The sequence below is a fragment of the Ceratotherium simum genome, chromosome 20 (assembly GCF_057802395.1).
Source record: "Ceratotherium simum simum isolate JZ-2026a chromosome 20, ASM5780239v1, whole genome shotgun sequence".
NCBI lineage: Eukaryota > Metazoa > Chordata > Mammalia > Perissodactyla > Rhinocerotidae > Ceratotherium > Ceratotherium simum.
In genome coordinates, this window is record NC_141919.1 from 20,394,195 (window position 1) to 20,407,748 (window position 13,554).

The window sequence follows — 13,554 nt, forward strand, 5'->3', positions numbered from 1 at the left end:
AATTCAAGCTCCACAGCCTGGATCCCGACTCCTCCATAACAGACTCCCGTAGCAGCCCTGATTCTCACTTCAAACACGCTACTCAGCCTCTCGCCTTTCCCTGAGCATGCTCTGTGCTTCCTCCCCACTGGGGTCTTCCTCCTCTGCACCTCCACTTGACTAAATTCTACTCCTTGAAACTCCAGCTCAAATGCGTCTCCTGAATTTGGTCCTCACTGATTTGCTCTCCTCCTCCCTTCACCTCCAGAGCATGGCTTGCCCTTCTCTGGCAGTATTCATCATAGACCTGTATAGAAATAGCTTCAGTGGTGGACGATCAGAAGATGAACAACCGCAGGACATGGACTGTCCTCTCCTTACGCCCTCTCAGAAGCTGGCACACAAGAGGCACCCAGCTGACCCTGCTCAAATGGAATCAACTGGTCACAAAGACGGGGGCAAGAGAGGGCAAGACACCAATGGAGTAAAGAGAGTAAGATGACGCCTGCTTTTCTGGCAAAGGCTACAAAAAGCTGAGTTCACAGCAAAATGGAAATGATTTTAATTAGAATATGTTGAGGTTAAGGCAGCAACTCAGCTTACAGTTGCTGCATCTACTTTTCTTTCATTAATCCAGTCAATCCAGGCAAACTCGAATGAGCCTTCTTACCCTATAGACAGAGAAACAACATACAACATTCAAGGGAATCTAGCAAAGAATCGGAACTACTACACAGCATGCAGTGTCGTCTATAAAATACTCTGCCTTTAGAGTTGATTCGATTCCCTCTGGCAACAGTCGATTTTAGACAAAGATTCACATTCTGATGCAATGAAAATGAAACCCACTTACCAATACAGTAGCCAGTTGTCATCTTGATTTCAAAGAGGGCAATGCTGGCCGTGTTTCCCTGTCCTAGCACACCTTCTATTAAAATCTGCACAACACATGGGGGAGAAGGGAGTTAGACTTCAAAACACCATGTTTCCTTGGTTCAGTATTTCAGCTACTCGTCAAGAGCTGTTCAGCAATTCAAGGCAAAACGAGATTGTCTCAGCTAATTGCTATTGGATACCAATCTCTTGATGGACTTTGTTTAAAAAATGCGTGTGTGTGTGCACATGAACACGTACACTCATGTATGTGTGTGTGTATACAAATATATACATATACACTCAGAACCCTGAGGTGAGCAAGAAGTCCAATAAAAGCTGGGAGTCAGCTGTCTTCGATTGTTATCCCAACCACCACCTTCACCGGTGCTTGTGGGAGCACCAATTGGCTGCAGATGGAGAAGAGAGCTTGTGTCTCTGGGGAAATTCATTCTGAGAATGGTCAGGAACTGAGCACAGAAGTCTCAGGGAGAAAAAAAATCCCTTGAAGGAGGAGGTAGGAAGCAAAATCTGACTAGTGGTTGGAGATCTCCACATGAGATGGAAGAGGCTCATAAATCAACTTGTAGTTTCTATATTGCTGAAAAATCTGAAAATTTTACATAAAGAACACAGAGAAGCGTGATAAGTTATGTGGCTGATTTCAAGCACTGTTATGGTTCACATTTGGTCCTGTTTCTGAAAGTATTTGCTTTTCCTTGTGTGATTTTAGCCCAATATTTTGCAACGATGCTGGTAGATTTAGGGTATGATATATCATTGGGAGGACGTTGTGAAATAGGGAACTCAGACCCTCAATGCTCCTTCCCTCAATCCACCCTACTGCCTGATGGGGAGGGACTACGAGCAGAAAGGGGTTATAAGAGAGTACGGTATTTCAAAACTTTTTGAAGGAGACGGATGGGATAGGAAATTGAACAGGGGATTAGAGATGGAGAAAGTTTTCATGAAGGCCCCATTGTGTTCTCCATGACATATTCTCACTAAAATCTCACTTCGTGGACAAGTGAGTCCAGATTCCACCCTCCTTCCCTACTCCAATCCACGTCTAACTGTATCTTACACGTTCTCTACCTTCCTTTTCCAACACTTCTGATAGAACAACTTCCATCTTTGAAAAGGAATCAGAACATGTCCTTTAAGTATTTTTCCTCCTTCAAAATATTTTCATTTTTCCTTTTATTATAGTAGTTTTGTTCAAAATTTGTAGCAAACAAACCACTAGGAAGACAACATAAACACATACCACACACAACTTCAAAAGATGAAATAAAATTACAAGAAATGAGAATGCTCCCTCAAGCCCATTAGAAAATAAATTTCCATTGAAGAGGTTGGTTTAAGCATCATTTAGATTCTTCCTAAGGTCCCATTTAAATAGACAAGAAAGAAATCTGATATGAAATTCTTTTAAGGAATAAACAAAATATTAATTTACATTACTAATATTATTCCATGACACATCTCCTATAAAACATTACACCCTAACACAGGAGATAACTAACTTCAATGGTAGAAGTTTTCGTAAGATCTCAGAATGGCAAAAAGTCACATAATAAGCCCTGCATCTTTCTCCTAAATTCTACCTACTTTGAATTTTTTGGAAGTCTTTTGCAAATCCAAGCTGGCTATGAGCCAGCTGTCCGAAGGGTCCTTAGCTGACCAAAGCAAGCGATCAAAGTTTTCATCTTCAAACCTCACATAGAGGTTCAGCCGGCTGGGATCTGATGGAGACCCTGAAGATGTTATCTGGTAGACCAGTCGCAGGCAGCTCCATTCCTCAGCCTGTAACTCAGAACTTAGCAGCAGGGCTTTCTCCCCTTGCTTGGCAAAGGAGGTGTCCACATAAATGTAATGGCCTGGAAAGAGAAATGAACACAGGGAAGAGATCAATCTTCTGTTTGCAACTCAGGAAAATACTGCAGTCCAGTAAATCTGGGGGCAGATATATCCTGCAGATGCAATTTGTTGGCCCACTATATGTTGCCTGAACACTGGATCTCTGCCTTCTTGTGAAAAATTAGAAGGTCCAGCAACACTGAGGCCACTTTCACATGATACATGACAATAACAGAGCTGGAGCTAAGTAGTGCTACCTCTTCAGAGGATGGCATGTGGGGTCCATTTTGCCGTAATCCCCACTACTCTCTATTACCTCCTGACATTGAAGCCAAGTGTCTGCTGCCTATTATTAGCTTACAGCAGGTTCATTTAGCACATCTCATTCATCTTCACCGTCCCCATATAGATATGAGTTTGAGAACCCAGGCTAAGCGACTTCAGAATCTGGAAGAGCTGCACGAGCAGGTGAAACACCCAAGACTGGAATCGGATACCTCGGTGGACTCAACCTTCTCCTTCCGTAGCTCCCCTAGTGACTCAATCTGCATTTAACTTGCATCGTTATAGTAGACTGAATGGATTTGGTTACCTCAGATCTTGGGGCCTAGGCAGAAAAAGTTCCTTGTAAGCTAATTTTTTTTATAAGACTCTCCTCCTCTAGACTTTTCCATGACCAAATCTCATAATTCTGCTAACTAAATGAGAAAGTAAATGCAAATATGTAGGACAGGGCTTGGAAAGCAGTGAACACACTGGGACCAGCCATCACTATTTTCCTCTGCTCCATTTCCTCCTCTCCTCTCTCACCAGCTCCTTCCTCCTCTTCTCTGCTGTCTTCTCCTTCCCTTTTCCCTCTCCTCCTTCACCACCTCCTCCTCTCCTTTCCCTCTCTTCACTCCTCTTCCCTTCTCCTGCCCCCCTCCCCCATCTTCCCAATATTGACACGTGGTGCTCTGCCAGCTACACCAGGATGTACAACAGCATTTCTAGGAACAAAAAAAAAGAAAAGGATTGGAGCCAAGAACCCCAATTCGAGCCTTCCAAATCCAACTCTTGTCCTCGGCTTCCTATAGCAGTGATCTGACCTGCCTGTGGGTCTTGGGGACCCACTGCCTCTCTGGCCTGCAATCTCGAGCTTGCTCAGAGGGTCCCACATTGGTGGCCGGCATCTACTCTGCTGTCTTCCATCACGTGACCACTCCACACCAACATTATGGGCTCCCCAACATTAAACTCTTACTAGACAGGCCCTGAAATGCTACTTTGCTTTGCTTGGCGTTCTTCAGCCCCTCCTCCCACACTTGTTGCACCGGATGCTGATTCCAGTCTGGATCCTTGTCTCTGTGGCGAGTACCAACAGGCCAGTGCAGCTGATGACCGTCCTCACAGTTAGGGCACTGTCTTCAGGGAGCCTTGCCTACTTGTGAAGGGTTTCAAGATCAAGATCTATCTCCAGCTGGCAGTCTTTTAACATAGCAACCACCTACTGGGTGCAAACAGCAACTGCTTCTAGATGCCAACCAGGTACGCTCTTTGGAGAAATCTGGCCCTTGCAGTAATCGCCACCAACATCATTACCTCCTACATACAGTGAACACTCACTATGAACCAGGTGCTGTTCTAAATGCTTCACACGCATTTACTAGCTATGAGGCCTGTTGGGTTTTGAAGCACTAAGGCTCTTGATGCCAACCCTCTCTTGAATAAAAATGCTGCTTCACTGTGACATGAGGGAATGCATAAATGCCATCCTCCTTTCCCCACTCTCTGCTACTGCCCCAAAAGAAGAGACTCCAAGAGGGCTGGTAGAGGGGTGGGGTGGGGAAGGGGACTGGAGAAGATCCTGAGAGCACTTCAAACCTTTTCTGAGGAAGTAGAGAGTTGGTACATGGGGAATAGAAGAGGAAAGAAACAAAGAACATCCCCACTGTGTCCATGGAAGTTCACAACCCACGCCAACTTTGCTGCCATGAGGCCCAATTCTCCCTGGGGCACTTCCCCAACTTCTCTTGTTCTCCCACTACCTCCTTCCTCTCCCCATTCTAGAAGGAAACAACTTACAGCAGTGGTTCTCAAACTTGAGCCCAGAGTCACCTGGAGGGCTTGTTCAAACACAGATTGCTGGGCCCCCTCCTAGAGTTTCTAATCCAGTAGGTCTAGAGTGATGCCGCATTTCTGAAAGTGCCAGGTGATGCTGACGCTGCTGGTCTGGACCACACTTTGAGAACCACTGATATACAATAGCTGACAGAGAAATAGAACTCACTCTTTAGACCTCTTATATATCAAAGAAAGAGCCAGCTACTGTAGGAGAGAGGAGACAGTTCTACTTGGAGGTAAAACTCAAACTGAAGTAAATGCATGTTATAGCAGATTCAGAGTCCATCTACAGGTGATTATCTTGATTTTTCAGTGAATGCCAAAAAAACTCTCTTGACATAATGTCTCACTGTATCAGATTTTATTATAAGTATATGCTAATGATCTCATATTAAGAACCTTTGAGAGCACACACTATATAAAATGTATTATTTAAAATACCTTGAGGGAGGAAGTCAAGATGGCGGCGTAGGCAGACTCTGAACTCACCTCCTCCCGTGGACACAGCCAATGTACAACTACTCGTGGAAAAATTACCCCTGAGACAGAACTGAAAACTGGATAAGAGGAACTCCTGCAACAAAGGACAATCCTAACTGAGGTGGAAGAGGCAGAAACTGCCTTCTGGAGAGGAAAAACGCCGCCTTCATAAGCCACAGCGCCTCATGGCCCCGGGGAGCAGCCCACAGGTACGCAGCCCTCCCTGGAGGTGCAGGGCCCTGAGCTGGGGAGCGCCCCCACTGGGAGCATTTTGTGGACCCAGCACAATCGAGATAAGTGGCATAATATCTGACTTTGCCTGCCACTAAAACATTGGGGAGTCACCCCAGAAAAGCTGGTTCACAAAGAAATTAAAACTGGCTCTTAAAGGGCCCACACGCAAACTCACCCGTTTCAGAAAGCAACCTAAAATCACCAGAAAGAAAGGTGCACAGTGCTGTGGTGAAAAGAGACTCACCTAATATGCCCTGAGTGCATCTCGTGAGGGGTGAGACCTCCTCAGGGACTGGGACATTGGCGGCGGCCATTGTTGTGACCTGGTGTGGGCGTGCTGACACAGACGCCATTGGAGTTCTCCCTGAGGCCTGCTAGCCCAGGGTCTGCCCCACCCACTAGAGCACGGATTTAATCCAGCTCAGCCAGGGCAGGCAGCCCACCCTAGAGACTGGCCCCACCCAACAACAAGCCCTCAGGCAACTGGTGGGCCTGCATAGATTGGTGACTGGATTCTCTGCTGCCTGGCAACTGAGCCAACTTCAACAGGGCAGGACGTGCACAAGGAGTGGGTGCAGAGTGTGGGGCGGTGGTGGAGTGTGTGGGGCTCCCGCCCTGGAGAGACTGGGTCCGCTTAGGGAGGTCGAGGCACGCACATGGGCCAGGACTGTGTTGACTGTGTGTGTGGACCTGTGGGCAGCAGGGCTTGTCAGCTGCAGACTTGTGCTTCTCAAAGACCCACATGGGGGGTTTTCCCCACCTTCCAAAGCCTGAAACAATTGGGTGCTCCCGTGCCTGAGGCCAGCCCCCCCCACCCCACCCCCCCCGCCCAGCTGCAATCCTCAGAGAGCTGACAAGAGACCTAAAGGCTGGAGGCTTATAGCAATTGTAAGGCCCTGAGCCTAACAACCTGCCACACTGGCAGCCTACTCACTTAAAAGAAATACTGCAACACAAATGTGGTATTAGAACTTTCAGCCAACTGTGCTGGGGCTCCCCACACCTGATAAAGAGACTGAAGGGCCCACAACAACTACAAGCAGCTGAGCATTACAACAGCTGGCCAGGAGCATAATTCGGCCTCCCTGGGCGCCTACAGGGAGAGCAAACAGGCCACAACAGAAGGACACACGTAGCCCACATAGGGGTCACCCCTGGAACATTGAGAACTGAGGGAAGCACACTGCAGGCCTCCTAAGCCATCACTTACATAAGGTCACCTGTCTAAGAGCAGGAGACGTAGCTGACCTACCTAATACACAGACACAAGCACAGGGAAAGAGGCAACATGAGGAGGCAAAGGAATACATTCCAAGTAAGGGAACAGGACAAAACCCCAGAAAAGGAGCTAAGTGAAACAGAAATGAGCAACCTACCTGACAGAGAGTTCAAACAAAGAGTGTTAAGGATGCTCACTGATCTGGGGAGAAGAATAGATGAACTCAGTGAGAATGTCAACAAAGAAATGGAAGATATAAAAAAGAACCAATCAGAAATGAAGAATACAATACTGGAAATGAAAAATTCACTAGAGGCACTCAAAAGCAGAGTAGAGGATACATAAGAACAGATCTGTGAGCTGGACGAAAGACTAGAAGTAATTATCCAAGCTGAACAGGTAAAAGAGAAAAGAATTAAAAAGAGTGAGGACAGTCTAAGGGACCTCTGGGACAACATCAAGCATACTAACATCCGTGTTATAGGTGTCCCGGAAGGAGAAGAGCGAGACAAAGGGGCAGAGAATCTATTTCAAGAAGTAACAGATGAAAACTTCCCTAACCTAAGGAAGGAAACAGATATCCACGTACAGGAAGCACAGAGAGCCCCAAACAAGATAAACCCAAAGAGGCCCACACCAAGACACATCATAATCAAAATGTCCAGAATTAAAGATAAAGAGACAATCCTAAAAGCCGCAAGAGAAAGTCAAGTTACATACAAAGGAAACCCCATAAGGCTATCAGCTGACTTCTCAGCAGAAACCTTACAGGCTAGAAGAGAATGGCACGATATATTTAAAGTGCTAAAAGGAAAAAACTTACAGCCAAGAATACTCTACCCAGCAAGGTTATCATTCAAAATGGAAGGAGAGATCAAAAATTTCCCAGACAAGCAAAAATTAAAGGAGTTTGTCACCAAGAAACCAGTGCTACAAGAAATGTTAAAGGGACTGATTTAAGGGGAAAAGAGAAGACCACAAATAGGAAAAATTATTTATTTCCATGATAAGAACGTAATGGATACAAATGCACAAAAAAGAGGTTAGATATGATATCAAAAACATAAAAGGAGGGAGGAGGGAAGTTAAAGAGTAGAGCTTTCAGACAGAGGTCAAACTAAAGAGACCATCAATTCTGTATAGAAGAAGAAAGGAACAGAGAAGGACTACTAAAACTCTGAGAAAAAAAAAAAGTTAAAAAATGGCAGTAAGTACATACTTATCAATAGCCACTTTAAATGTTAATGGACTAAATGGTCCAATTAAAAGGCAGAGGGCAGCTGAATGGATAAAAAAACAAGACCCATATATATGCTGCATACAAGAGACACACTTCAGACCTAAAGACACTCACAAACTGAAAGTGAAGGGATGGAAAAAGATACTCCACGCAAATGGCAATGAAAAGAAAGCTGGGGTAGCAGTACTCATATCAGACAAAATAGACTTTAAAACAAAAACTGTAAAAAGAGACAAAGAAGGGCATTACATAATGATCAAGGCAACAATCCAACAAGAGGATGTAACACTTGTAAATATCTATGCACCCAATGTAGGTGCCCCTAAATACATAAAGCAATTATTAACAGACATAAAAAGAGAAATAGACAGTAACACAATAATAGTAGGGGACTTTAGCACTCCACTTACACCAATGGATAGATCATCCAAACAGAAGATTAATAAGGAAACATTGGCCTTAAATGACACACTAGAACAGATGGACCTAGTAGATATATACAGAGCATTCCATCCAAAAACCGAAGAATACACGTTCTTTTCAAATGCACAAGGAACATTCTCCAGGATTGATCACATATTAGGCCACAAAACAAGTCTCCATAAATTTAAGAAGATTGAAATAATACCAAGTATCTTTTCTGACCACAACGGTATGAAACTAGAAATCAGCTATAGGAAGAAAATCAGAAAAACCACAAATACATGGAGATTAAACAAAATGCTACTGAACAACGACTGGGTCAATGAAGTAATCAAAGAAGAAATAAAAAAATACCTGGAGACAAATGAAAATGAAAATACGACATACCAGAATTTATGGGATACAGCAAAAGCGGTTCTAAGAGGGAAGTTTCTAGCAATACAGGCCTATATCAACAAACAAGAAAAATCTCAAACAAACAATCTAACAATGCACCTAAAGGAACTGGAAAAAGAAGAACAAACAAAGCCAAAAATCAGTAGAAGAAGGGAAATCATAAAAATCAGAGCAGAAATAAATGAAATAGAGACCAAAAAAACAATAGAAAAAATTAATAAAACCAAGAGCTGGTTCTTTGAAAAGATCAACAAAATTGACAAACCTTTAGCTAGACTCACCAAGAAAAAAAGACAGAAGGCACAAATAAGTAAAATCAGAAATGAAAGAGGAGAGGTTACAACAGACACCTCAGAAATACAAAAGATTATAAGAGAATACTATGAAAAGCTATATGCCAACCAATTCGACAATCTGAAAGAAATGGATAAATTCTTAGAATCATACAACCTTCCAAAACTGGATCAAGAAGAAGTAGAGAATTTGAATAGACCAATCACCAGTAAGGAGATCAAAACAGTAATCAAAAACCTCCCCAAAAATAAAAGTCCAGGACCAGACGGCTTCCCTGCAGAATTCTACCAAACATTCAAAGAAGACTTAATACCTATCCTTCTCAAACTCTTCCAAAAAATTGAGGGGGGGGGGGAAGCTCCCTAACTCATTCTATGAAGCCGACATTACCCTGATACCAAAACCAGACAAGGACAACACAAAAAAAGAAAACTACAGGCCAATATCACTAATGAACATCGATGCAAAAATCCTCAACAAAATACTAGCAAATCACATACAACAATACGTTAAAAAGATTATACACCACGATCAAGTGAGATTTATTCCAGGTATGCAGGGATGGTTTAACATTCGCAAATCAATCAACGTGATACACCACATTAATAAAATGAAGAATAAAAATCACATGATCATCTCAGTAGATGCAGAGAAAGCATTTGACAAGATACAGCATCCATTTATGATAAAAACTCTGAATAAAATGGGTATAGACGGAAAGTACCTGAACATAATAAAGGCCATATATGACAAACCCACAGCTAATATCATCCTCAATGGTGAAAAACTGAAAGCTATCCCTCTAAGAACAGGAACCAGACAAGGATGCCCACTGTCACCACTCCTATTTAACATAGTACTGGAAGTCCTAGCCAGAGCAATCAGGCAAGAGAAAGAAATAAAAGGGATCCAAATTGGAAAGGAAGAAGTGAAACTGTCACTATTTGCAGATGACATGATTTTATATATAGAAAACCCTAAAGAATCCACCAGAAAATTTATAGAAGTAATAAACGAATATGGTAAAATTGCAGGATACAAAATCAACATACAAAAATCAGTTGCATTTCTATACACTAACAATGAAGTAGCAAAAAGAGAAATTAAGAATACCATCCCATTTACAACTGCAAGCAAAAGAATAAAATACCTAGGAATAAACTTAAACAAAGAGGTGAAAGATCTGTACACTGAAAACTATAAAACATTGGTGCAAGAAATTGAAGAAGACACAAAGAAATGGAAAGATATTCTGTGCTCTTGGATTGGAAGAATTAACATAGTTAAGATGTCCATACTTCCTAAAGCCATCTATAGATTCAATGCAATCCCTATCAAAGTTCCAACAACATTTTTCACAGAAATAGAACAAAGAATCCTAAAATTTATATGGAACAACAAAAGACCCCGAATAGCTAAAGGAATCCTGAGAAAAAAGAACAAAGCTGGAGGGATCACACTCCCTCATTTCAAAATATACTACAAAGCTATAGTAACCAAAACAGCATGGTACTGGCACAAAAACAGACACACAGATCAATGGAATAGAATCGAAAGCCCAGAAATAAACCCACACATCTATGGACAGCTAATCTTTGACAAAGGAGCTAAGAACATACAATGGGGAAAAGAAAGTCTCTTCAACAAATGGTGTTGGGAAAACTGGATAGCCACATGCAAAAAAATGAAAGTAGACCCTTACCTTACACCATACACAAAAATTAACTCCAAATGGATTAAAGACTTGAATGTAAGACCTGAAACTATGAAACTTCTAGAAGAAAACATAGGCAGTACACTCTTTGACATCGGTCTTAGCAACATATTTTCAAGCACCATGTCTGACCGGGCAAGAGAAACAATAGAAAAAATAAACAAATGGGACTACATCAAACTAAAAAGCTTCTGCACAGCAAAGGAAACCATCAACAAAACGAAAAGACAACCTAACAATTGGGAGAAGATATTTGCAAACCATACATCTGATAAGGGCTTAATCTCCAAAATATATAAAGAACTCATGCATCTCAACAACAAAAAAAACTACCAACCCAATTAAAAAATGGGCAAAAGACCTGAACAGACATTTCTCCAAAGAAGATATACAGATGGCCAACAGACACATGAAAAGATGTTCAAAATCATTAACTATCAGGGAAATGCAAATCAAAACTACAATGAGATATCACCTCACGCCCGTCAGAATGGCTATAATTAACAAGACAGGAAACAACATGTGTTGGAGAGGATGTGGAGAGAAGGGAACTCTCATACACTGCTGGTGGGAGTGCAAACCGGTGCTGCCACTATGGAAAACAGTATGGAGAGTCCTCAAAAAATCAAGGATAGAACTACCATATGATCCAGCTATTCCACTGCTGGGTATTTATCCAAAGAACTTGAAAACACCAATGCATAAAGATACATGCACCCCTGTGTTCACTGCAGCGTTATTCACAATAGCCAAGACTTGGAAGCAACCTAAGTGCCCGTCAAGGGACGAATGGATAAAGAAGCTGTGGTATATATACACTATGGAATACTACTCAGCCATAAGAAACGATGAAATCCAGCCACTTGTGACAACATGGATGTACATTTCAGGTATTATGCAAAGTGAAATAAGTCAGAGGGAGAAGGTCCAATACCGTATGATTTCCTTCATTAAGTAGTAGATAATAACAACAATAAACAAACACACAGAGACAGAGATTGGATTGGTGGTTACCAGAGGGGAAGAGGGGGGAGGGTGAAAGGGATAATTCAGCACATGTGTGTGGTGATGGGTTGTAATTAGTATTTGGGTGGTGAACATGATGTAATCTTGCAGAAATAGAAGTATAATGATGTACACCTGAAATTTATACAATGTTATAAACCAATGTTACTGCAATAAATAAAAAATTAAAAAAAAAATACCTTGATATTATACAGTATGAAGGCTGATGCTATCTATTGAGTGATTTTGATATCTCAGCATAAATGTTGGCTATTTCAAAATATTGAGATTTTACATGTAAATTACAGACTCAAATTCATTTTTAGGTCATCCTAGGTGAATGTGCCTATTAGCTTCATTACAATCCATCCAAAGATTTATCTACCCAACTGATTTTGCATCCACTCAGCAGAATAGTGCGTTTTTCTAGATCAAATAACTAGCCAAGGGCTACCCACCTCTTCTACCACTGCCAAGCTCAAGACAGATTTTCTTAATTAATCACTAGATTTTTTTCCTGCCCAGCCTGGATATAGCCTCAGAATCCTGCTAAACACAGCATGTAGCCATTCCCAATCAATCCAAGTTGGCACTACTCGTTATTCTTGCTTGTGGCTTCAATGTCAGAGTATATTTTGTGGTCAAGTTAGAGCTAAACTAAACTAGAAGGAACATGGTATATTTTGAAGAAGTTTTAGAAAATGAAAAAAGAATGAGGAAGATATTGGTATCAGGAATGGTGCCTTACTCTGAACTGTCACTAATAAAATTGCTATTCTAGAACAAATTGATAATGTTGTTGGTGAGTTGTTTCTTCTTATTTTATTAAAAAGAATCATTTTACCACTGACTGAGTGAGTTAATGAAGTTTTCTTTGTGAGATATTTCATTTATCCCATCCTAATGAGATTGACACCTGGAAGTTAACCTTGGACGTAAATTACATACAATAACATTCACCCTTTTAATACAATTCAGTGGTTTTCAGTATATTTACAAAGTTGTGCAATCATCACCACTATCTATTTCTAGAATCTTTTCATCACCCCAAAAGCAAATCCCATACCCATTAGCAATCATTCCTCAATTTTCCTTCCCCCTAGCCTCTGGAAACTATGAGTCTACCTTCTGTCTATGGGAATTTGTCTATTCTGGAAATTTCATATGAATGGAATCATATAATATGTGGCCTTTTGTGACTGGCTTCTTTCACTTAGCATAATGCTTTCTAGGTTCATCACATTGTGGCATGTATCTGAATTTCATTCTTTTTTGAGGCTGAATAATATTCCATTTTACGGGTATACCACATTTTATTTGTCCAAACATCAGTTGATGGGCATTTGTGTTGTTACTACTCTTTGGCTATTATGAATAATGCTGCTATGAACATTTATGTGCAAGTTTTTATGTAGACAAAAGTTTTAATTCTCTTAGGTATATGTTTAGAAGTGGAATTGTTAGGTCATATGGTAACTCTATGTTTAACTTTTTGAGGAACTGCCAAACTATTTTCTAAAGCGGCAACACCATTTACATGTTCACTAGCAATGTATGAGAGTTCCAATTTCTCTACATGTTCACAACATTTGTTATTGTCCATCTTTCTTTTATTATAGCCATCCTCGTAGATGTGAAGCGGTATCTAATTGTGCTTTTGATTTGCATTCCTCTAATGACTAATGATGTAGAGCATTTTTTCATGTGCTTATTGGCCATTTGTACATCTTCTTT

The 13,554-nt window shown here is 41.4% G+C and overlaps 1 protein-coding gene across 1 annotated transcript in view; it reads right to left on the bottom strand.

Moving 5' to 3' along the window:
* The window catches only part of MAMDC2 (MAM domain containing 2), a 161,301-nt gene that overhangs the window by 81,332 nt on the left and 66,415 nt on the right, over positions 1 to 13,554 (bottom strand). Inside the window, exons 3-4 of the mRNA XM_004440631.3 lie at positions 2,464 to 2,732; positions 833 to 917 (exon numbers count right to left, since the gene is read on the bottom strand). Of these exons, the coding sequence (XP_004440688.1) occupies positions 833 to 917; positions 2,464 to 2,732 (354 nt within the window). The remainder of the gene's footprint in view (positions 1 to 832; positions 918 to 2,463; positions 2,733 to 13,554) is intronic.